At 40.5% G+C, this 24,549-nt stretch overlaps 2 protein-coding genes across 2 annotated transcripts; both read left to right on the top strand.

The window, feature by feature from the left end:
- The first annotated feature begins 130 nt into the window (after nucleotides 1-130).
- Nucleotides 131-6,196, top strand: lmnb1 (lamin B1). The gene is made up of 12 exons (XM_077623406.1): nucleotides 131-618; nucleotides 1,507-1,663; nucleotides 1,776-1,901; nucleotides 2,024-2,194; nucleotides 2,438-2,563; nucleotides 3,714-3,934; nucleotides 4,038-4,266; nucleotides 4,331-4,435; nucleotides 4,917-5,036; nucleotides 5,181-5,273; nucleotides 5,362-5,430; nucleotides 5,932-6,196. The coding sequence occupies exons 1-12, from the start codon at nucleotides 170-172 to the stop codon at nucleotides 5,971-5,973; spliced, it is 1,908 nt and encodes a 635-aa protein (XP_077479532.1). The 5' UTR covers nucleotides 131-169; the 3' UTR covers nucleotides 5,974-6,196.
- A 1,184-nt stretch (nucleotides 6,197-7,380) lies between these two features.
- Nucleotides 7,381-20,855, top strand: slc27a6 (solute carrier family 27 member 6). The gene is made up of 10 exons (XM_077623415.1): nucleotides 7,381-7,996; nucleotides 10,847-11,056; nucleotides 11,140-11,298; nucleotides 12,452-12,576; nucleotides 15,257-15,451; nucleotides 16,220-16,310; nucleotides 16,407-16,605; nucleotides 16,697-16,794; nucleotides 16,899-17,029; nucleotides 18,352-20,855. The coding sequence occupies exons 1-10, from the start codon at nucleotides 7,435-7,437 to the stop codon at nucleotides 18,526-18,528; spliced, it is 1,947 nt and encodes a 648-aa protein (XP_077479541.1). The 5' UTR covers nucleotides 7,381-7,434; the 3' UTR covers nucleotides 18,529-20,855.
- The last annotated feature ends 3,694 nt before the right edge of the window (nucleotides 20,856-24,549 follow it).

Genomic DNA, 24,549 nt, shown 5'->3' with positions numbered 1-24,549 from the left:
CGTAGCGCGACTCCGCCCTTCGTAAAAACACCACCGGCAGGGAGAGGTATTAATTTTTAAACGTACCCCACGAAACTGAAAGGGAAAACGCGTCGTGCTTTGCCATTGGGCGCTTCTTAGTGACGTCAGGTTTCTTTGAGTAGCCACCTGCCTTCATTTGGGGGGACTCATGCCTTACAGTCGCGTCCGTGGGGCACAAGTCGAGAAGTTTGTTTCAAAAGTTCTTGTTTTTTTCTCTCTCCCAAAACATCTCATCTTAATTATGACTAGCATAACGGTATCCGGTAGCGGCCAGAGAAGCACGTGCCGAGGCAACGTCCAAATGAACTCCAAAAGAATCACCAGATTGCAAGAAAAACAGTATCTGAGGAACCTCAACGACCGCCTGGCCACCTACATCGACCGGGTTCGAAATGTCGAGTCGGAGAAAGCGAAGATTAATTTGGAAATGACGAAAATCGAGGAGGTGAAGAGCCGACAGCTGTGTCGCAAAATCGCCGCCTACGACACCGAGCTGGCCGATGCCAGGAAGAGTTTGGACGATTCGTCCAAGAATCGAGCCTGGCTGCAGATTGAACTGGGAAAACTCAAATCGGAGCATGAGGAACTTTTACAGAGGTAAGTCAATAACTACTACATAAGCTTGGATGGGAAGAGTGGGTGGGGCGGTGGGTGCTTGAGTGTTGTGAGTGGGTGAGTGAGTGGCGACACTTGTCTTTTATTTTCTTAAAGAATTGCGATTTAGGTAAACCAACATTTGCGTAAACTTAACTGGAGTTCCAAAAAAGGCACAGTCGTAATAACAACCAAAATAAAAACATCAAAGTTCACCCCGTGACGTGGTTGAGCAAAAATGATGTTGTCAAGGGTGACGTTTGACTTCACACAAATTTTGGGTTGCAAATGCCGGGGGTCCAGAACCCCCCTAAAAGCACCCGTTTAAGATTTTTAAAAATAAATAAATAAACGGGGCTATATATTATAACTTTTTCAAAAATGTTTTTTTTAATCATAACAGTCTAATTACACATGTTTACTCAAATAATCCAATTGATTTCATCAAATCATTTTACAAAATAAACGACATAAATATTAGGGTTGAAAATATTGGATTTGTAAAAATAAAAAATCACGAAAGGAAGGAAAGTCACCAGACTAAAAATGTCAGATGAATTGCATTAGTAAATGAGTGCCTGCATCTTTTATATTTGACACACGCAAAGTGTGATCATTTTAAAAATAGATATAATAAATAAATGGCACTGATAATTAACAGCCCATGTGAGCTCAATCACTGCCAGCAACGAGTATATGAGTAAAACCCAAATATTTAAAGCCTTTTATAAGTAGTGAGTTGTTTTTTTCTTCCAACAGGTGTATTCCCTACTGTAAAAAAATAAAAATAAAAATGAAGATTTCATGCAATTGCCCCCACCCACAGTCAATCTCAAGTTTTTAATTTGGGCTTGCTATATTCATTTATTTTTTATTTTTTTATTTCTCCAGCTACTATAAAAAAGCATCTGAAGTGTCAGGAGCAAACGTCCGTCTGAAGGACCTGGAAGCTCAGCTGAACTCCAAAGAGGCCCTGCTCGCCACTTCCTTGACCGAAAAAACCATCTTGGAGGGCAACATCGCTGAACTGCAGGAGGAAATACGCGGGGTTGGAAACATTTTCAATCCTTGACCGCTTTTGAAAAGTCAAATGGTTCCTTGGTTCCCGGTTGCTCTGCCAATTTTCCTTTGCCTTTGCATGAAATGGTGTGTTTTTCCAGTTAAACGCCGTCCTGGCTCAAACCAAGGACGAGCTGGCCAACGAGTTGCTGATTCGGGTGGACTTGGAAAACCGCCTTCAGAGCTTGACGGAGGAGATGGACTTTCGCAAGACCATGCACCAGGAGGTAAACATTTCCTGCTCCTCCTTTCAAACAGGAAAGGAGGAAAAAAAAGGAAGTGGTTTGTTTGTCAGCGGCGCCGATAAATGCCATTGGCTTTGACTTCCTCGTGGTGGCGTGCGTGGCAGGAAGTGAAGGAAGCGTGCCAGCGCTTCGAGACGTGCCTGGTGGAGGTGGAGTCCGGCCACAAGGAGGAGTACGAGTCCAAGCTGAGCCTGGCCTTGACGGAGATGAGGGTCCAAAATGAGGAGCAGATGAGGATCTACAAAGACAGCATGGAGAGCACTTACATCACTAAAGTACGTTCTTAATTAACACTTTTTGGAGATCTTAACATGGATGGATGGAGGACATCCTCTTACAAAAGTGTCCAATCCGGTAAGACGTGGTTCCCGAGGTGAACAAAAAGTCAAACGTGTGACTGATGTTAACTTCCTACTTTTTGTTCAGGAAGAAACCAGCCCGGCTGGCTTCCTTCCTCTTTAACTCTGTTGCACGCCGTCGTCGTCGTAAGAGAACGTTGACTTTCTTTGTCTCCCAAGATGGACAACGTGCGGCGGCTGTCTGAGATGAACGGGAATTCGGCCAACATCGCCAGGGAGGAGCTACGCGAGTCCACCTTGAGGGTGGTCAGCCTCAACGCCCAATTGGAAGGACTGCAGAAGGAGGTGGGGGCATTTTAAAACGCGCCACGTAACGTGTCTGGATGCGACCGGAATGAAATGCCAGCGGGAGTTGTTTGATCAAGTGCACTTGCTCCATTTCCATTGGTTCGTTGCCCCTCAGTGGCAGCGGCCAATGAGTTAAGAGGGAGCCTGGAAATGCACCCAAACCAACAGGGGGTCACCTGGAAATGCCCCGAGATGAGCAGGAACCGAAAAAAGAGCAAGAAAGGTCCTCCAAATCAATAGCAGATGATCCATAATTGACCAGAAGTGACCTGGAAGTACCCTGAAATGGAAAGGGAGTCCCTCAAAATCAACTCATGGCCTGCTATTGACGAGGATAGATGTCCAATTCACTTAAACTAGCTGGAGACGCTCATTTTTTTAGTATCATTGACGTTGACGGGGAGGGGCTAATGAACCAATGGCAGCAGGTAAATCGACTTTTTTGGTCCGGCCCACACAAGATGTGATTGGCCTTGACCAAAGCGACTTTGACACCCCTGGTTTAGAGGCATCATTTACATGGATGGCTTTGAATGAATTGAAAGCAGACGGTTAGCTTGATGCTAACCTTCGTTCCTTTGACCCAAGGGTGTTGGACTCGGGTCGGTTCATGGGCCGCGTTAACGTCAACTCGATTTCATGTGGGCCGGACCATAGATATAATTTTTAGATATATATTTTTATAAATGGATTAAAAGAACAGGATTAAAAGCCCTGAATATTCTGTTTTTTTATAGATCTAAAACAATGTTTATTTGAGCTTTTTTTCTTATTGAGCGAAAATCATTTATTTAATAATTGGTTTTCATTTCAAAAGGAAACCATTTTTTAAAATTACGTTCCATATTAAAGTGGAAAACAGAAAATATTTTTGTATATTTTTAGATCTTACAAAATGATTTTTGAACTTAAAAAACAAGGAAAAAAATGGATTAAAAAATTGAAATTATTGATTTAAAACGGGGAAAATAAGCAAATATAATATACATCTATACTCTTCATTTGAATTTCATCCTAAAACAGAAAGTCTGCACTCATCATTTACTTTCCCGGGCCACACAAAATGACGCGGCGGGCCAGATTTGCCCCCCCTGGGCCGCCACTTTGACACCTGTGCTTTGACCCTTTGACCTTCCCCCGCCGGCAGGCTTGCGGTTGGCGCGATCGCGTCGCCGAACTGGAGGTGGCGCTGGCTCACGAGAAAGACGCCCGACGCAAACTCCTCTTTGAGAAAGACAGCGAAGTGGCTCAGATTCAGAAAAAGATGGAGCACCAGTTGAACGAATACGAGCAGCTTCTGGACGTCAAATGCGCCCTGGACATGGAAATCAACGCCTATCGCAAACTGATCGAGGGAGAAGAGGAAAGGTGACGGAATCCGTCCGCGGGTCGACCGCTCGTTCCCGGACCCCCCGACCGCTCGTTCCCGGCCCCCCCGACCACTTCACCCTGACGTGGTGCCCACCCGCAGATTGAAGCTGTGCTCCAGCCATTCGTCCCGCGGAGACGCCGCTTCGGTTTCCAGCAGCAGCCGAAGCGTCCGCGGCGCTCACGGGAAAAGGAAGCGGATCGACGTGGAGGAACAGGAAGCCAGCAGCTCCGTGTCCATCGCCCACTTTGCCTCGGCCACGGGTCCCGTGGTCATCGACGAGATTGACGCCGAGGGAAAGTTCGTCAGCGTCCACAACACGGGCGATAAGGTACAAAAAAATAATAATTCTCCCCGTCTTTATCCGGGTGTAGAGTGAGCCTCTTTGGTTTTAGGACCAGGCCATGGCGGGCTGCGAAGTGGTGAAAACCATCGGAAATGTCAGCGCCACTTTCAAATTCACACCCAGGTACACCTTGAAGGCTGGACACAAAGTCACGGTAAGAGGCCAATCCATTTTATATACGCAGGGTTTTTCCAAAGTCCCCAAAACAGGAAATACTAGACAGCATTTAAAGAAATAAAAGAAAAATCACTGTCCCCCACATGGCTCTTGAACCGCAATAAATGAGCTACAGTGGTACCTCGTCGTACGATATTCTCGTTTTACGACGGAAATTTCGATGGAATAATTCGCCCGAGATGCGATCAAAATTCCGTGATGCGACGAAGCCAGGTGGCTATGGCACTGTCTTTTTTTGCATCTCTTTCGTGTATAAAATATATCTACGAGCACTGGGCGGACTTTGCATTTCCACACCCGGCGAATCTCGTCATACGATCTCGGTCTCGGAACAGATTACAATCGTATGTCGAGGTACCACTGTATTGTGTTTTAGCTAGCGTAGCATTGAGCGGAATAGGATTTTGAACGCAAAATGTCGTAAGCGCGAACGCTCAAGGAGGCGTGTCTCTGGGCAGATTTGGGCGGCGGATGCCGGCGTCAGCTCCAAACCCCCCTCGGATCTGGTTTGGAAAGACCAGGCCTCCTGGAGACCCGGGGACAGCGTCTACGTGGTTTTGATCAACGCTAAGGGAGAGGTGAGCCCGCTTCAGATGATTTTAATCTTATTATACTTGTTGACTCATCACCATTTAAAAACGCCATTTTGTGTTTACTACTAGTTTTTTTTATTCAAGGTACTGTCATTCTGTCATTGATAATTTTTGCGTTGTGTGTTTCAGGAGGTGGCCAAAAGAAAGACGGCAGATGATGACAATGTGGAGGAATTTAGTGCTCTGAATGAAGAATTTGCTAAAAATGACCCTCAACAAAATGTGAGTCAAACTAATAGAGGTCATCAATAGAAGTGGGTTTTTTTTGGTTCATTTGAACATGTTTGTGTTTTTGGGCTCCCGAATGCAGAGCAATATCCGGTCTTTTAAAAACAAGCAGGAAAAGAGCAACTGGACCAGAAGTGACGTCAAACCCGCTGTGAGTTCATTTTTTCATCGTTTATTTGCAACCACATGGAAAAATAATAATGCTTAGAGATGACCTCAGCCACGATCAAAATCAAAATGGAATCCGTTATGGATTTCTGTATGAAAAGCCCCTCCCATTGCCATTTGATTGACAGACAGAGTGTAAATCGAATGCTAAAATGCTATTGCGAATAGCCAAATAAAAGTCAAAGGCAAAAAAAATATTTTTTTTTCCATCTGACAAAAAAGTTGTTAGTGTTTCTGTTAGTTTTTAATGACAAAAAGTAATGGTCAATGACAAAATATACTTTGATACTTTCATGTATTTATTTATTTTTATTTGGTCAAAACACTACCGTTTTTGTCCACTTAGCGTCGCCAAAATATCAGAAAACGGAAAGTTGGAACATTTCGCCTCTAAAACTCTAGCCATTGGGCATTTTTGACCTCTTTTTTTGTTTTTTAGTGACCCAAATTGAGTAAATTGTCACTACTACTTTCTTCTCTGCAGGATGTTCCTCAAAGTTGCCAGAGAATCTGCTCCATCATGTGAGCCTGCTGTCCACTCTTTGGATTTTACTTGACATATTTCTTCAATACCAGGTTGCTTTCATTGAGATTTATCTGTTTTATCACGATGTATTTTTAAATTATTAATGCCTGTTTTCAAAACGAGTTGATGTCATTTTTTGACAAGGGATTGAAATGACTCCAATGTTTGACATACTGTCAACTTTTGAAGAGGTAAGCAACTTAAATGAAGTTTTTAGATCCGAGTCTGTGAAAATTGATTTTAGATCATCATCAAGTAAAAGGGGGGGGGGGGGGGGGGGATTCAATTGGTCAGTTGATGGTCCAATTCTAAAATAAAAGCCTTGTATGCAAGGCAGGATAAGAAAAACTCTTTGCAAACTTTAACTACCACTAACTTATTTTCTTAGTCTGAAGTAATTGAAATACTTTGTTTTTTTTGTGTCTTACAGTGTAAGCTATGGCAGTTTTTGTCACTTGAAATAAATCTTTTCTTGCAATATTGTTGATTTTATTTATTTTTTTGTGATTAGTAGGCACATTGATTACTATGTTGCGGTCAAATGTATTGGATCGGGACATCACTAGTCACACATATAATTTTTTAATAATATAAAATGTGTTCTGGACGTGTTTTCAGATGCTGATTAAGACTGATGTGGTCCTGCGTGCTAGCAAGACCTGACAAGATGCATAAAAAACACGCGTGTTGATCTTTTTCTCCGTTTCACTGACTGTTCTCGTCCTTTGACCAAAAACTGACCGCTGGAAAATGGGTTGCACCATGTGATGCTCCTCCGTCATAGAAATGAACAATGTACATGTATGTTAAAAATCAGCCCAAGGCTTTAATTAACCAGTCAGCATCATCGTGGCCTCAGGGCGAGCACATCTTCATCAATGAAAGTACTTGCTTATCGACTTTTTCGTCACCAAAAACCAATGACCTATCCGACGGAAAATCATGATTTTCCTTCTAATTTGTCATTTTCCACTTATTTTCCAGTATTCTGCCAATGACTTGTGTTGGAAAATGTCAATGTTCACGTCAGGAATAACAAACCTTTATTGATTATAACAGTAATGTCCTTGTGAGAACCATTTCACCACAAAAAAAATGAATTGAGAGTTTGTACCAGTACAGTACGATAACATATCAGCTCAAATGTCATGTTCACTCAAATATGAACTCATCAGCAAGCTATCCGGAAACACGAGAACGATGATTTGATTCAGTTGCGATGATTTGATGAGCGGAGGGATACATGGAAAACCGATTCACGTGCGATGATTTGATGCAGGTGCGTTGGCGGAGGGATACATGGAAAACAGACTGGATAACGACGGGAGCCCTCCAGGACAGCAAACAGGAAAACGAATGCAAAGCCTGCTTTTATTTTGAAGGCACGTTTCCCCTATCGCGCCGGCATCTCACAGGCGAAATGCGAACGATCCTATTGGTCGAACGTCACGGTGACGGTCGATGTTTATCACATGGAGCGTGGACCTGGTGCGTGGTAGTAGACGGCACGGCACGGCGTCTTCCTTCCTAACGACGGCTACAGAAATGCTCTCTTTGGGCTGGCTATCAGCTCTGGTCGTGGGTATTTACTCCGCTCACTTCTTGCTCAGACTTTGTTTCCCTTACTTTTGGCACGACTTCTTTTTTCTTTTGAGCGTGGCTCGTTATGGGCTGAAACTAGAACTGTTCAAGTTGACTTCGAGGGTGTGCACGGTCCTGGACAGGTTCATTGAACAAGCGCGACACTTCCCCGACAAGCCTTTTCTCATCTACGAAGGGAGCATCCACACTTACGAGGACATTGAGCGGCGTAGCAACCGACTCGCCAACGTTTTCCTCCGCAAAGTGTCCAAAGGCGACTGCGTCGCCCTGCTTATGAACAACGAGCCCGACTTCGTCTGCGTTTGGTTCGGCTTGGCCAAGCTCGGCTGCCCCGTCGCCTTTCTCAACACGAACATTAAATCCAAGGCGTTGTTACATTGCTTAAAATGCTGTGGGGCCAAAGCTTTGGTCGTCGGAACAGGTAAATATATCCTCTTATGTCGTTACGTGAAGCTCGAACTCGTTTCATTCGTTCGTGTCATGAGATAAGCGGTCACATAAGTGTCATTAAACGTAGAGGCAACATATATTTATATTTAATGTGGGTAAAAAAAGTCAAATACAGTATTATAACATGGTGACAGGTTGACGTTTGTTCGTGTAGTTTTGCTAGCATTGCTAAGCAGCCACATAACCGTATCATTAAACGTAATGGGACTAGATATTTAATTGGGGTCGCGGGGGGTGAAAAAAGTCAAATACAGTTTTATAACAGCATGACAAGTTGACTCTTGTTTATTTCCTTTCGCTAGTAAAGCTACGTAATCACATAATTGTGTCATTAAACTTAAGAGGGACGAAATATTTAAAGTGGGTTAAAAAAAAGTCAAATAAGTTTCACAACAGTTGACTTTGGTTCAGCCCATGGCGCCAAATGATAAAAGCCATTTCGCTAGCAATGCTAAGCAGTCCCATAACCGTGTCAATAAACGAAGAGGGACTAGACATTTAATGGGGGGGGGGTGAAAAAATATTGAAATACAGTTTTATAACAGAATGACAAGTTAACTTTTGTTCATGTCGTTTCGCTAGTAAAGCTAAGTAGTCACATAATTGTGTCCTTAAACGTAGAGGCACGAAAAATTCAATGTGAGTTAAAAAAAAGTCAAATAAGTTTCATAACAGGATGACAAGTTGACTTTGGTTCACCCCATGGCGCCAAATGATAAAAGCCAATGGCGTTTTAGCGCCCACTAACGGCCAAGAAAAGCACGGCACATTTCTAAAGATGACACAATAATTCCTGACGTTCATAGGGCAAGTGGCTTTTTTAGACTATCAAAAAAATAAACAACTTGACTAAATAACTTAAGACCCGGCTTCTATATTAGTGGATATCATATTCCACTAATGTGACAACCAAAGCCTCAAGAAATAAGAATGATTTAGAAAATGCTGTATAGGGAAGTTCTAGTTAGACTGAGTAAAGGTGAACATTGAGTCAATGTAAACAATGACTGACAAATTATCTTTAACACTCAAACCCTCTCAGTTTATTACTGATAAGCATATCAGATTGTATTCATAAACCTAATAGTACACAATACAAAATGACTCGTGCATTACAATTGCTCCTATCAATTTGAGCAATTTGCACTTGTTTACAAAGTTCTCTGCTGTTACATCAATAAATTTCACTTTACTCGAGTAAAGAAAACACACTAGCGATCAACTGGAGGAGAAGGAAATGACTGGGTATTATATTATCTTTGTGGTAATATGATTTGGACACTGCTTAGCAATTTCAAGTCAGTTTTAGTTTTAACAAACTGTTTTAAAAGTGAATTCACACCCACTTTGTGTGTTTGTCTACATGCCTAAAGGGTGAACCGGCTCTGGACCACATTCCAGGCTAAACAGCGCCGGCAACAGTGGCAGAAATGTAAACGGTAGAATGTTGACAGGGTTCGAGGTGCTGGCTTTATTATCCAAAAATGGAGTTTCCTCTTCCAAACAGCTCTCAGAATTGAATTTGAATCAAGGGATGCGGGACTGCTCTTCGCGGATTACCGTGATGTGGATGACTGAGAACCCGCAAGGGGTATATATAATGTCAAAAGTCCATTTTGGAGGTTGGTTAAAGCTCAAACTATAGGGCGCTTTATATCGACATAGCCCGCTTGTGTCCTCAGGTTGTCTGCAGAATTGCAGCTTCTTCAGTCAATAAGAATTAGCGTGCCGTGACCATGTGACAGGAAAAGAGCACGGCTCAACGAAACAAGCGTGATGTTGGTTAAGAAAGCTGACCTCACAACCCCGTGCAACAGCATGACCAATGGAAAAGCTGGAATGGTTCACCACCTGTAGCTGGCAATATCGGCCTTGTTTTTCAAATGCAAAGACTTGCAAGGAATACTTTGCTCAAACAGTACCATATTATCCGCACTATAAGGCGCAACAAAGACTTTAAAACGGTGCGCCTTAGATTGGATTGGATTGGATTGGATTGGATTGGATTGGATTGGATTGGATAACTTTATTCATCCCGTATTCGGGAAATTTCGTTGTCACAGTAGCAAGAGGGTGAGAATAGAGACACAGAAAAAGACATTTTAGACAAAAATAGATAGGTAATAAGTAAGTTAATTAATAAATACATGAATAAATATAAAAATTAATAAGCGTGTCTCTGAAGTATGTGTGTGTGTATATATACATACATATACATACATACATACATATATATACATACATATACACATACATATATACATATACACATACATATATACATATGCACATACATATATATACATACACATACATAGATACACACATATACATACATATATGTATATATATACACACATACATATATATACACACATATATATATATACATATATATATATATATATATATATATATATATATATATATATATATATATATATATATATATATATATATATATATACACATACATACATATACATAGATGTACATGCATGCATACGGTAGGTCTTAACACTCAGCCATTTTTTGTTAAAGAGCCTGACAGCTGATGGGAGGAAGGATCTGCGGAAGTGCTCCTTATGGATATATATGGATTAATATTGGTTAATCGTTGTTTGAAATTCACTTTAGCACAGCTCCTTCTAGTTGATTGATGACAAAAGGCATTAAAACTACTGCGTCTTATACATCAATTTGCCTGATACATGATACAAGATTTGACACATTTGCACTCACTTGAATTGGAAACATTGCTTCTGTTGGTGCAGCAAATGACTTTTACAACCTACTGTGATACAATGTTTCCTTCTTTTAGATTTAGTGGAGTGTCTTCCCGGCATCGCCAGCCAACTACGGGAGGACGAGATTCAAGTGTGGACAATGAAAGGCAATTGTGGGGACGTGGAGGCGGAATCGTTGCCGGGTCTCATCGACGCCGCCTCGGACAAACCTTTACCGGCTAGCTTACGTGCCGCCACCTCTCTGAAATCTCCCACGCTCTACATCTTCACCTCTGGAACGACGGGTGAGCATGCACTGCCTTTTTAAGACGATTCCATTGATTCCATTGGACATTCTGACCGAGGCCGGTCTCGTGTTCCCCGACAGGTCTTCCCAAGGCGGCCGTGATCACTCACCTCCAAAGCTTGAAGGCAGCGGGAGGATTTTGGGCATTTGGGGTCACGAAAAACGATGTGATCTACTGCCCTTTGCCGCTTTACCACAGCGCAGCTTCGTTGGTTGGCATAGGGGGCACCATTGAGCTCGGTGAGTAGACTTGATACCAAAATAGATATAATTGGATTGGATTGGATAACTTTATTCATCCCGTATTCGGGAAATTTCATTGTGACAATAGCAAGAGGGTGAGAATGCAGATACAGGAAAGGCATAGTTACACATAGTTAGACAATACCGTATTTTCTCGCTCATACGCCATATTTGTCGCTAAAAAAGATGTCTGAATTAAGGATGCGGCTTATATGCGCACAAATTCGACTTGACATGCACAAAACCCCAAGGTGACGTGCACAAAACGCAAGATGGTACGGTCATTTATTACAAATTAGAGAAAAGGTAAACGGATAAAATGCTTAACTAAATTAATTTTGACATCTCTGAATGAAATCCAAGAAAAAAAATAAACCCTTTGTTGTATAAAACGTGAAAAACTCACTTTCTTGTGCCTGCCATTGCTCGCTCAGGGCGCCGCCATCTTACCTAGACTGCTATGGACACATTTCCTGATTGTACTTCTCACCTGACTTCCTCTTTGAATTTGTCTACGTGCAGGCAACAATCTTTCGGAATGCAATCCAGCAATTGATTTATACAAAATTCTCAAAATTTTCCCTTCAAAGTAACACATTTGTACTCTCCAATAAAACCATGAATATGGAGGTGAAAATTGTCAATCCAAGGGCGAGAAATTGTAAAATTCAACCATTTTATGGCAATTTTAAAGGAACGGCTATAAGCACGCGGAGGCGGCTAATACGCGAGAAAATACGGTCATTAAAAATGGGCTCATTGCCGACTGTGGCAGGTCATAAGGTCAGGGTTAGGGATAGGTCAGATTCCGTGCCCTTCTTTTGCAGATCAAGTAAAGCTCTGCGTGTACTCTGAGCGCAATCTCTTGAACGCAGTACAGGTTGTTCCAAAATAATTGCCGTTTTTTTGTAAACGGCACCCGATTTCAAGAAAAAGTCAACGAACTCATCTGGTAGAGGTCACTATCCCGACGGATCTGATAAAAGGTTATTGTCCTCTGATATTTCATTGATTGATGTCGGGGTAGAGGGTACAGGCAGCTGGAATTAAGGACATCCAACGAAACTATTTTGCAAATGTTTATTGTCGTCATGACTTCATTTACGTGGCGTCACCGTCACTGTTTAACCACTGTCGTCGGTTATCACAGGTGCAACGTGCGTGCTGAAGAAGAAGTTCTCAGCCTCACAATTCTGGAATGACTGTCGAAAACATCAAGTGACTGTTTTCCAGTATATTGGGGAACTTTGCAGATACCTCTGCAACCAGCCAAAGGTAACGATGTTTCATTTTTAACCTAACATATTTTTCGGACTATAAATCACATTTTCTGGGGAATTTTAGTTGCATGGAAACACCAGGTCCTTCAAAATAAATGGCAAGACTAAAGGCTGAAAATATTTTTTTTTACCAAATAAGTCATTCAAATTTTTGACACAGTTGTTACAATTCTACGGGTTCGCTTCGTTAAACTATTTTCACGGCAATAGAAAACAAAAAAACTGTTATTCCTGTAGTATGAAACAATATTCGTCAATGTAAGTACAAATCTACGAATCCTGACTAGTGCTTTAAAACTGACTGGTCCTGTAAAGGTTGAGAATCAAAAGACAACAAAGACGCTTGTGTCCTCCCGGTAATCCATGCGAGTAGGTAATCGCGTGACGGGGTGAGCTTCTTCGCCATTCATCGTGCGAGCAACCCCCGATTACGAGGAACCGACGGCTGTTTTTGAGACCGTGAAATTGCTGGAAAAACCTGTTAGGCGGCAGCGAAGCGCTCCCCTGGTTTGACTGGTACACCCTGAAAGCCCTAGACGTGAATGTAGGACAGGTACAGGACAGGCTAGAAACGGGCACGGACGGCAACCGATCCGACAAGAACTCACAAATACCACACGGGGTTTAAATAGATAGACTTGGGTTGAAGAGACAATTGGAAAATCCTGGATGACGATAGACACCAGGTGCGGGGAAACCTCAGGTGGACTCAATGGCCAAAAACACAAAGACCAAAACATGTTAGTTTGAAAAACTGAATACATTAAAAACTAAAAGCAATGAATCAGGGCAAATTTTGACCCATTCTTATGCAACAACCCACAAAGGGGCGACCCGGGGGGGAAGTCAAACGTGGGACAAAAGCCAACAAGTGGTTAAAAAGCTGGGAAGCGCTCCGTACACTCGACTCACATCGTGCGTGCAAGACGAAGAGGGATTCCGCCCGTTGTGTCACGTGATTACTAGAAAGACTCAAGTGGATCACCGGGAGATTACAGGTCACTTTGCGGCCGTAGAATTTGCAACGCGCAAAGATCACTGTCCTAGTAAAGGCGAATTAAAAATGTGTCCAAATTTCAAATGGCGCTGATTCCAAAATAGCAGTTACTTTGACTTTTACAATCTATTTTTCTTTTGGTTTTCATTTCAGGTATGCAGTAATCCCTCGATTATCACTTATCGCAAATTCACTACTTTGCGATTTTTTTCCGCTATTATTATTATTTTTTTAAGTTGATAAAAATGTGAAAATCCACCCTGAAACTCGTAAGCAGAAGCTGCTTTTGCTACTAAGACTCAGCACTAAAGAAAAAAATAAAAATAAAGAAGTTATAATAGGGGTGACCCTACTTTTCAATTTTTTAATTATCGCGGCCATGTTTGGTCTACATTAACCGTGATATTCGAGGGATTGCTGTACTTTTCCCAGATGCCACTGAAAAATAAAACCCGCCTACTAAAAAACATACCAATAATTTAAAACAAAAGCTTCATGCGCATTATGTACTCTAACCAAAAGTGCATATACAGTATATCCACTTGCTTTATTGCATTTGGAAAAGAACATTGATTGGCTGCCATGATGAATGGGTATTTAATAGAATATTATTATAAATTATTTATGTATGACTTTGTACGTGAGCTGATTAAAATAAAACAAGTCAGTGAGTTAATATGTTGTGGATTTTAGGAATAATGAATGAATGGAGGATTCCTATAGCCCATTTAATGCATAATTATCCTTTTGGCTGCTTTTTGCGTTCAACGTGACAAACTGAATTCAGTTTGTCACGTTGAACTTCCAATGTTCCAGTCTCCTATCACAACACATTTTGCGAGCAATTATTCTCGGAAGAAACGATCCAGTCTTTCAACAGTCCATAATCAGCCATTGGCCAATCAATCGCGCCATCCCCGGCGAGCCAATGAAAACGCCTTTGTTGTCGCCCTCCTTTGCTCCTCCCACGGCGGACACCGACATGAACACACGTAATATGGTGGCAGAGATTCCTTCTTGATGCCAGGCTCAAAGTGCTCTTTGTCCTCTGTTCCTCTCTGATTTTGTCCAGTGGGCGAAAGCTTGGCCGTGTCAGCGTCCTCATTTGCGCTCCTCTTATTATCCATAATGAGAAAAACAAGCTTTTACACACACACCAATGACGCTTATCAAAAGACTTGGCTTTTCTCTTTATTGCTTTTTTTGGTGTTTTTGGTGGAAATAGTCTTCCCTCGATTATTGCGACTTCACTTATCGCGAATTCACTTCCTCGTGATTTTTTTTTCCTGCTAATAATTATTCATTAAAAAAAATCTTTAGACTCGGCACTGGAACAAAAAAAAGTAGTTCTAATAGGGGTGACCCTACTTTGGGATTTTTCGCGATTTGTCTGTTCTATATTAACCGCGATATTCGAGGGATTACTGTACACAATATGTGGCTGCACTTCCACTCCCGTCCACTAGTCGGCAGCACGCAGTATCTCCCAGCTCAAGTCTAATATCAAATTCAACTAAATACAGTATATTTAAGTGGACAGCAATAATAAATCAAATAAAAACAACTAATTATCATCTTTTGCTCTTTTCGTGTGTAGTATACCTGCAATGATCAAGCTGACAGTTTGACCTTCCCTTTTTTTGTTCTCTTCTTGTTATGGAATATTCACCGCCATCAGACAGAGATGGACCAGGTTCACTCGGTACGGATGGGAGTCGGGAACGGGCTTCGTCCGGATGTCTGGCAAGAGTTCCACAGACGCTACGGGGAGATAAAAATGTGCGAGGTCTACGGCTCCACCGAAGGAAACCTGTGTTTCATGAATCACATTGGCAAGATTGGCACAGTGGGGCGCTCCAACTCCATCTACAGGGTAAGCTCATGTCTGCTAAAGCCGTCTTACAGATGTCCATTTGTTTCTAAATAAATACACGGAAAATCTTTGACACGCAGGAAACAAAAGTGACAACAATTTAGTGTTGTTGTTGTGGTTAATTGAGCCAATTGCTTTTTTTATTGATCATACTTGGAACATTTCTGCTACAAAATTCGTCTCAATCGATCTTTTAAAACAATAATTGGCTGCACTTCTACCCCCATCCACTAGGTGGCAGCAGTCAATGTTTTCAGCTCAACATTGCAAATTTGACTAAAAAAATTTATTGATCATACTTGGAACATTTCTGCTACAAAATTCGTCTCAAATGATATTTTCACATGTATTTTTGGTGGAAATAAACAAAAGATGGCTGCACTTCTACTTGCATCCACTAAGTGGCAGCACTCAATGTTTCCCAGCTCAACACTCCGCAAATTTGACTAAATAATTTTTTTATTGATCATACTTGGAACATTTCTGCTACAAAATTTGTCTCAATCGATATTTTCACGTGTATTTTTGGTGGAAATAAACAATAGCTGGCTGTTCTTCTACTCCCATCCACTAGGTGGCAGCAGTCAATGTTTCCCAGCTCAACACTCAGCAAATTTGACTAAATACATTTATTGAAGTGGACAGTACTAATAAAAACAAATCAATAAAATAATGATTCGGGAACCTTAAGGACCATAACTATAGTTCCTGACATTTTTCTGTTAATCTACGTCACGGTCTGATGACATAATATTGTGTTTTGTGAAGCTCCTGTTCAAGTATGACCTGGTCAAGTATGACCCGATTACAGACGAGCCTGTGAAGGATCACAACGGTTTCTGTCAGCGAGTCGAAAAGGGTATGTTTGGGTGCGATGTCTATTCAAAGGCACTTTTATTTCCTCTCATATATTGTCGACGACTGATCTATTTGTTGTTGTGGCGTTATTTCTCAGGCGAAACGGGGCTTTTACTTTCCAAAGTGAGTGCCATGACTCCTTTCTTTGGCTACGCTGGAAACAAACGGCTGACTGAAAAGAAGCTGATAAGGAACGTATTTGTCGAGGGTGATACCTATGTCAACACGGGAGACTTGATGATCGAAGACCAACAAGGCTTCATCTCTTTCAAAGACCGAGTCGGGGACACCTTCAGGTAGACTCGTTCGTCTTTGTGTGTTTTGAGGAATAGACGCTTTGTCATCTTACACCGCCATGTTATGCTTCTTCGAAATCCCCAAATTCAGGTGGAAAGGCGAAAATGTAGCAACGACAGAGGTGTCCGAAAACCTTGGATCGGTTGATTTTATCCAAGAAGTCAATGTGTACGGGGTGGAAATACCAGGTATGTTTGCTTAAAATTTGCATTTATTGATTCTTATGATATCGACATTGAAGAATGTGCAAAAACTGATTGCCTTGTGTTTTTTTCTTTTCTTTTTTTGATAGGCCAAGAGGGAAGAGCTGGCATGGCCGCTGTCATTCTGAGCCCAGGCTTTCTGTTTGACGGCCTTGCATTTTTTAAACACGTGGTGGCGGAGCTACCCACCTATGCGCGACCTCTCTTCGTGAGGCTTCAGGTAAAGAGCCCGTGACCTACGAGGTACCATATTTTCACGCGTATACGCCATATTTGTTGCAAAAAAAAAGACGGAATCAAGGGTAAAGCTTATATGCGCACAAATTCGACTTGACATGAACGGAACTGCAAGGTGACAAAGACGAAAGGCCATAACGCAAGACAATGCGGACGATATGATCTTTTATTTCAAAATAGAGAAAAGATAAACGGTTAAAAAGAAAAAACAAATTTATTTTGACGTCTTGGAATGAAATTCAAGAAGAAAAAAAAACGTATCTTGCATAAAACGTGAAAAAACTCACTTGTGCCTGCCATTGCACGCTCAGAAATAGCACATTTTTCTTCAGATTTTCCCTTCAAAGTAACACATTTGTACTCCCTATTAAAAACACGAATATGGAGGTGAAAATTGTGAATCGGGGGCGGTTTTATACGAGGGAAATTGTAAAATGGAACCATTTAAGGCAATTTTAAGGGTGCGGCTTATACGTGGGGGCGGTTAATATGCGGGAATATGATAGATCTGAAAAACAACTTAAGGAGCAGGTTAAGAGAGTTAGACCAATTTAAAGGAAATACGTTTATTACCAAAGTGCAGAATGGGAAGAGCTCAAACAGCAGTCTGTTGTCATTGCAGCTCTCATCACCGAATGACCACTAAGTGAGTCTTAAATACAGGCAAAACTTACGGTTGTCAGCAGGACTTTGGACAAATACATTTCAGTCATTTGCAGGGCAAAAACTAATTGATCTGTGTCGGACAGTTGAGTGTTTGTGCTGACATGTCAACCCAATCACAAGACTAAGAATGAATATTCAGTCAGACAGTTGAGTGTTTATGCTGACATGTCAGCCATTCACAATTTGTACGAGAACGATGCTTTTATACTCACAAAAACTGATATCATCTTACAGAATATACAAATGTCATTGCGTCAGAGCATGTCGGACAACTCCTTTCAATCTCTCCACGATGAACTGAAGCGTGGCGTCCGGCCAGCTCATTATTCCACCCAGTGGCGGAAGGCAGGGCTTCAGGCGCTCCTTTGTGCCCACCGCCGTCGGACCGCGCAACAGCGGCACGACAAGTCGCGCCTTCACAATAAAATCAGTCCATGCAGACACTTTTATGGCGGCTGGAAAGCACATTTATGGCCACACGTAGCAAAAGAAATGCAATTTTCCCACGTGAGCAACCGGGAAACCAAATAAAATCTTAACGAAGCGTTGCCAAGTTGGACAAACTCTTTCCGCTGAACTTTTCGCGTGCTCTCGTCCAGGTTTGGCGTTCTAAACGGTTGTTTTCTTTCTCCTTCTCAGGCCGTGATGGAAATGACGAGCACCTTCAAGCAGCAGAAGTTCCAGCTAGTTCAGAGCGGATTTAATCCCTCCACCGTAGCAGATCCTCTTTACGTGTTGGATTACCAAGACAAGAGTTACGTGCCTTTAACGCAAAGCGTCTACCAGAGTATCATTTGCGGGGACCGCAAGCTATAGGTAGGACTGGGAACAGTGAGTATCATGACACAAATCCAACCTCAATACGATGAAGCCTTGCTTTTTTGAGGGCCGTTTTTCATAGTATTTCAATACGCGTTGAAATTCTGGTTGAAATTCTGGGACCTCTGCCACGACATTAAAGGGAGAATTAAAAAAAACATGAAAGAAAGTGCTCAACGTGGAGTAATATGTCAGTCCAAAATCATAAAAACTGAAATCAGTACACGGTCGGAGGATCTACAAATGTACTTAGCATATACCAAAGTTATTTTGATGGTGGCCACGCCCATTTTTTTTCCTCAGCCACAGATTGGCTGCGAACTAAAGACCAATCGAGAGGGTTTAACGCAATTATCGCAATCCTAAACTTGATGCTACTGGCCGTTTTTTCCGTTATGACTGGATCTTATTCCCGTTTGTCAAATGGCGCATTTTAAATGCAACTTCCCCGACAAACTCCAAATTGCATCGTGCCGTTATCGTATCCATTCAAAATCAGTCCGAATCCCTCTTTATTTTTGCGTTTTTGGTGGAAATAAACAATAGGCAACTGCACTTCTACTCGCGTCCACTAATAGGCAGCAGGCAGCCGCCGTGCCCTGACAGGTAGTCACCCTTTTTGGACGCACGAGGGCGCTGTTTTACAGCTCAAATGCAATATCGCGTGCTATACATCCTTTTTTGTCATATTTGAACCCTGCATTTAAGCAGGTTTGCACTAAAAACTGGGAAAACGATACAATGAAGGCCACATATTATTCAAACAGAACAAAAAAAACTGTTTACTTTAGTGATGAATTAAATAAATGGATGCAAATGTCCATTTTGAGAGTTTTTTTCCCCCAAAAATCGAAAGCATTCTTTTAAAGCGCGGTATCGGGATTGACTTTCGGTTTACCAATCGTATGGCCGGATATGAGACAAGACACACCCCTAGTCAATTTCGAGTGTGAGACCCTGACCTTGTGGTTTGGAGATGCTTGTCAGTTGCCTCAAAAGTCCCCCATGAAGCTGGGCAAGGAACAATTTCTCACGCCAAGAGTCGGAATCATCTCCTTTCAGCAGGGCAAGCCTCCATAATTCTTGGAGAAACCTTCACCGGATATTTGAAGAAGGAAGTGATACTCTCTGTCTCCACGTGGTCTTCCTTTTTGTGAAGAAACCGGTGGTTTCGGATTGCCAGGATAGAATATGCACTGCAATTGTCCATCTCTGTCTTCCACACTTTAGGTTGTAACAGATTTCAAATGTTTTAAAAGCAATAAATACATCTCAAATTGGACTTATGGTTGTTATTTAAAAATAAAAAAAGTGGAAGGAACATTTTGTAATGCATACCCAAACCACTTGAATGTATCTCGTGATAAATTAGGATGAGGCAGAATTAAATAATGATACAATGGGTCCAAGTTGCAATTTTTTTTGCACTAACATTACCACTTAAAAACTGTATTTCATGTTTTCCCATGCCCAATATTTACATGTTTGATTTATTTACCTATCAGATGAGTGAAACAAGCAAAAAAAAAAAGCAAATAATTGCACAATTGTGTCCACCAAAACACAATTACACCGGAAACAATGTTTATATCTTTACGTATAGTATTTTAAAATGTGTGTTTCTTGTTTTAGTTGTGTGATCGTACTTTAAACACTGTACAGAAATGCCCAACTTTATGTATAAGTTAAAACTGCATTTCTAAATGTGTTTTAAAAACGCATTCATTTCTGAAATGACTGTCCTTGGATGACAAACATTGTGTACTTGAATATCAACTAATACAAGTTAACCAAGCATGCACATTTTTCTTTTAATTTTGGCACTGCTTTTTAAAAACACCCAGAAAATAGCAATACTACTCACTGTGTATATACTTTATTTGTAGAGAAATGACATTGCTACTGCAAAACCTCAAAGGTGCTTCAATGACTTAAATAGCTTTTTAAAGTTGATGTATTTAAGAGATTTGTTGTCCATTTCTTTATTTGCTGCTACGGGAGCCGAGATTTATACTAATCTACACAAAAAAAGTATTCTGAGAATTGTGATTTTCTATACTTTATAAAGAAGGATGGGTTTGTTATTCACAGCTTACAATGTGCTTAAATGTGTTAAGCATTTTACAGCATTTAGTCCTTTGTTAGACTCATTGTAGTGTAATGTTGATCTCAGGAAGTTTTATGCAACAATTGAGTAGTTTTAACCTAATAATGACCTATTTTGTTTTGAAAGTTCTAATGCAATATACTTCCTCGTGATTTCATATTGTGCTTTCTTCCTAACAATTTACTTGGAATTAAAGATTGACCATCTTTGCCTTAAACTTGTCTTCTTTTGTTTGTCCGGCAGGTCTTCAGGCGATTCTTTTGCACCATTTTACAGGCACCTGTTGAAAATGTAGCCACTAGCATTGGAAATACTAAAATTAACTACTAAATAGTTTTTCCACTTTGCACTCATTTGCACTCCTCACTCGACTTGCTAATTTGTGAATTGTGACCAAAAAAATGGACTTTTCCCAGCAACAAAATATTTTTAATATTATTTAAAAATGCAAAATACATCAACAATGTGTCGAGATGGAGGAAAAAAAGGTAAGAGCCCTGAAAATATATGTATTTAACCACAAATTAACAATACAAGGTGTCTACTTGGAATGCTCAGAAAACAAATACTGGAATTAAAAACAATGATCATAAATGTTTAGTACCTTTTTAAACGATTTTTAAAAAATGATAATGTATGTGCTACAAAAAAACGAATGAGTAATTATATTATAACAATATTTGTGACAATTTACAGATTTTTTTTTCTCACTTCCATGACTATTCAATCTGCCATTTGTTTTATAACCAGCAGAGGGCGCAGTTTAGATGCTCATCTTTAAACGGTTTCATCACTATCATTAAACATAAAATGGATTAATCAAAGCATATTCATAAAATCATGAGCCAAGTGGTTAATAATACCGCCCTCAAATATGTTGTATTTACCGAATTACTGAATTAAGATGAAGTTAATGCCTTTTTTAAATTTCAAATGGACTTTGTAATACTAATCAACATGGAAAAGCATGGTTTGCCTACTGCTAATTTTAGTTTAAGATGAAATTGTCATGGAAATTTTAATTTTTTCTTATTGTAGAACTTTGTAGAACTATAAAAAAAGTTTTTTTTTGCAGCCAAATAGAGAACATAGCTCAATAACTTCAGTATGTCTTCAAATGTAATTTTGCTTGGTTACAATTGGCCAGTATATTTTTGCAAATGGAGCAAAACATGCTTATTGAAACTTAAATAATCAGGCAAGGATGAAAACAAAGGAGGCTCTGTGAACATTTTGGGCCCGGCTCTGTTTACTATCCCCCTTTTTCAACTTGTTTATCAAGTAAACCTTGTTTGGACATTTCAATTTTAAATCTAAAGCTATACATTCAGCCTTTTAAAAGTCGGCACAAAAACTCATCACTGTTTCTATAGGAATGTTTTCATAAAACCAAAAATATCTCATTCCATTTTGAACATTTCTTACTGGATTACATATTAAAAAAAACAGGAAATTTGTCATGTTTATCAAACCCACGGTACTTTGATATTTAGCCAATAGTCCCTTGTATTTTGAACAGAAACATTTACAGTAAATACTGCTATTGTCTGTTTGTGAAAAAGGAAAACGGGTCTATTTTCTAAGTCAAATTGGATTTTTTAATGTCAGTCGTTTAATTTCTGAATTATAATCCACATTTATTCATATCATGGCTCTTGGTGAGGATAATCCAATATTTTCTGAGTTCTCAGGCCAGCAATTTGTCTTTAAATTCTCCTTATTTCAAGCACTTGCTAAGCACAACAATAAGATGGAAAGTAATCTTCTGGTCAAGTATCACTTTTGCTGTCCAGATTGCCTTCACCTGTCGTCGTTTGGAAAATATTTTCACCAGCATTTTATCTGTGATGGCAACCCACTTGTTTTGCCTCCACCTTCTTCACTTGTTTGTTTTCTTTTTCCAGCGCTGCAATGCTCGCTTCGGATGTGTGACCAAAAAACGTCCCCATGTGCTACGTTAGCCGCGGAGAACAAGCGCCAAAGGATCAAAAGGTAAACATAGTTGAAGCCTGAGAACATAACCACATTTAAAAAACTCCCCACACTGTTACTTTTGTTACGTAAAATTGACTTGGGGGACAAAAATGCGTCAACAAATTGCATTAACGTGATGACGTCACAGTCACACCGGTATAATTTACTTGCAAAGAAACTTTGTTTCTTAAATCAATTCAATATAACACTTTACAAAGTGAAGTTTTCTTCACGTAAGCAATACAATTTTAGTCTTTTTGGAGTCGAGCTTACACAAACATAGCATTTTTTAAGTTAAGCCTACTTTAAAACCTTAAAAAAATATTTGACTTGAAAGAGTCATCTCATTTTCTGAACCACTTTATCCTCACTAGGGTCGCGGGGGGTGCTGGAGCCTATCCCAGCTGACAAACAACCAATCACTCATAGCTAGGGGCAATTTAGAGTGTCTTTGGAATGCGGGAGGAAACCGGAGAAAACCCACATGCAAACTCCACACAGGTGGACTAACCTGGATTCGAACCCAGGTCCCCCACCGTGAGGCCGACTTGCCAACCACTCATCCATCGGGCCGCCCTTGAAATAGTCAAAGAAAGCTAATTTTACTTTAAATCTAAAGAAATTCTACACAAACTCCTCCCCCTGCTATCAAAACAACAATTTCTATTGATAAATGGCATACCTAAACATCCCCCTTAATAAATAGGTGTAATGTAAACAACGGCATTGTTAGCCATGCTTCAAAGACTGACTACCCATCAGCCCCCTGGGCCGTGTTTCCGGTTGAGCCAGTACTCGGTACTTAAGCTTCACGAGTCATTGAAGAAATACTTACTCGAGCGGAACTATTATAGGATGTGACCGTATAATAATTCATACTTGACCATGCCGTGTTATATTGATACTTTTTCACAGGGAGGAAAATCAATGTAAATAGGTCAACACAACAATTTGGGGGGGGAAATGTAAGTAGTATGTTGGCATTGATTTACTTAGCTAACCTTGGTCTCAATAGTTTTTAAAAAAAAAGTGCAACAAACTCCCTTTTTTTCAATTTGAACATAGAACCAGTCAGCCAGTGTACAATTCCTTCTTATCCCCGGTGAGGTTTTTGCATTAGCCCACTGACTCCGCCTACTTATGAAACAACAGGCCCTTTTCACCCGCTAGCTTGACGTAAGCTTAGCGAGCACTTTTGGAACATTTTCCGAATTTCTCAGCGGCTCATTAGTCTCTAATTCACTTTTTAGTTGGCAAATGGCTGTCTAGACTTTTGCCCAAAAACAAGCTAGCCCACCAAAGTCATTTTGCTCCTCCTTTACGTGGAGGATCTGCGGATGATCAATCTTAGTAGTAACGGGACGATTTATTTTCCACACCGGTCGGCCATGTTGTATTTTTTTTGCCACTGTTCTCCAACAACTAATTTAAATTAATATAATTTCTCAGAAATATTTACAACATTTTTGGTATTTAACCAATACATATCATTTTCCTCGTCTTAACCGAACCAAAAAGTTTAACTTATGTTTTCAAATTACCACATTTTAATCCTACTTAACCAAGCATGCTAATGTTGTTGTTTTTGTTCTTTTTTTTAAGTTGAAAACTTGAAACACTTCCACTTTATTCTAAAATGAGGGTGTCTTATTTTCCTTCCCATTTTCTTCTCCAAATCCAGAACGTGCCCACCACCTGGCTCATGGTTAGCCGCCATGCTAACAAACAGTTAGCACTATCGCCTTCTAAATTCCTATTAGCTAAACAGGTTTGGGTACATATTTGGGTACATATACATATTTGGGTACATATACATATTTGGGTACATATACATATTTGGGTACATATACATATTTGGGTTTAACCGCATTGTCGTCCAATGTAGTAATCATAAGACCAAAAAAAATACATTATTTTTAATAAAACCAATATGGTCA

This window comes from Stigmatopora argus, chromosome 16 (genome assembly GCF_051989625.1).
Source record: "Stigmatopora argus isolate UIUO_Sarg chromosome 16, RoL_Sarg_1.0, whole genome shotgun sequence".
Classification (NCBI taxonomy): Eukaryota; Metazoa; Chordata; class Actinopteri; order Syngnathiformes; family Syngnathidae; genus Stigmatopora; species Stigmatopora argus.
The sequence above is the reverse complement of the archived record's forward strand: the minus strand, read 5'-3'. Positions and strand labels throughout refer to the sequence as shown.

Excerpts from the sequence above, each read along its gene's own strand:
- lmnb1 (XM_077623406.1), top strand. The coding sequence starts at position 170 with ATGCCTTACAGTCGCGTCCGTGGGGCACAAGTCGAGAAGTTTGTTTCA. Across the intron at positions 2,195-2,437 it reads AGAGCACTTACATCACTAAA|ATGGACAACGTGCGGCGGCT; the intron begins GTACGTTCTTAA and ends TTGTCTCCCAAG. Across the intron at positions 2,564-3,713 it reads TGGAAGGACTGCAGAAGGAG|GCTTGCGGTTGGCGCGATCG; the intron begins GTGGGGGCATTT and ends CCCCGCCGGCAG.
- slc27a6 (XM_077623415.1), top strand. The coding sequence starts at position 7,435 with ATGTTTATCACATGGAGCGTGGACCTGGTGCGTGGTAGTAGACGGCAC. Across the intron at positions 12,577-15,256 it reads ACCTCTGCAACCAGCCAAAG|ACAGAGATGGACCAGGTTCA; the intron begins GTAACGATGTTT and ends CACCGCCATCAG. Across the intron at positions 16,606-16,696 it reads CGAGTCGGGGACACCTTCAG|GTGGAAAGGCGAAAATGTAG; the intron begins GTAGACTCGTTC and ends CCCCAAATTCAG.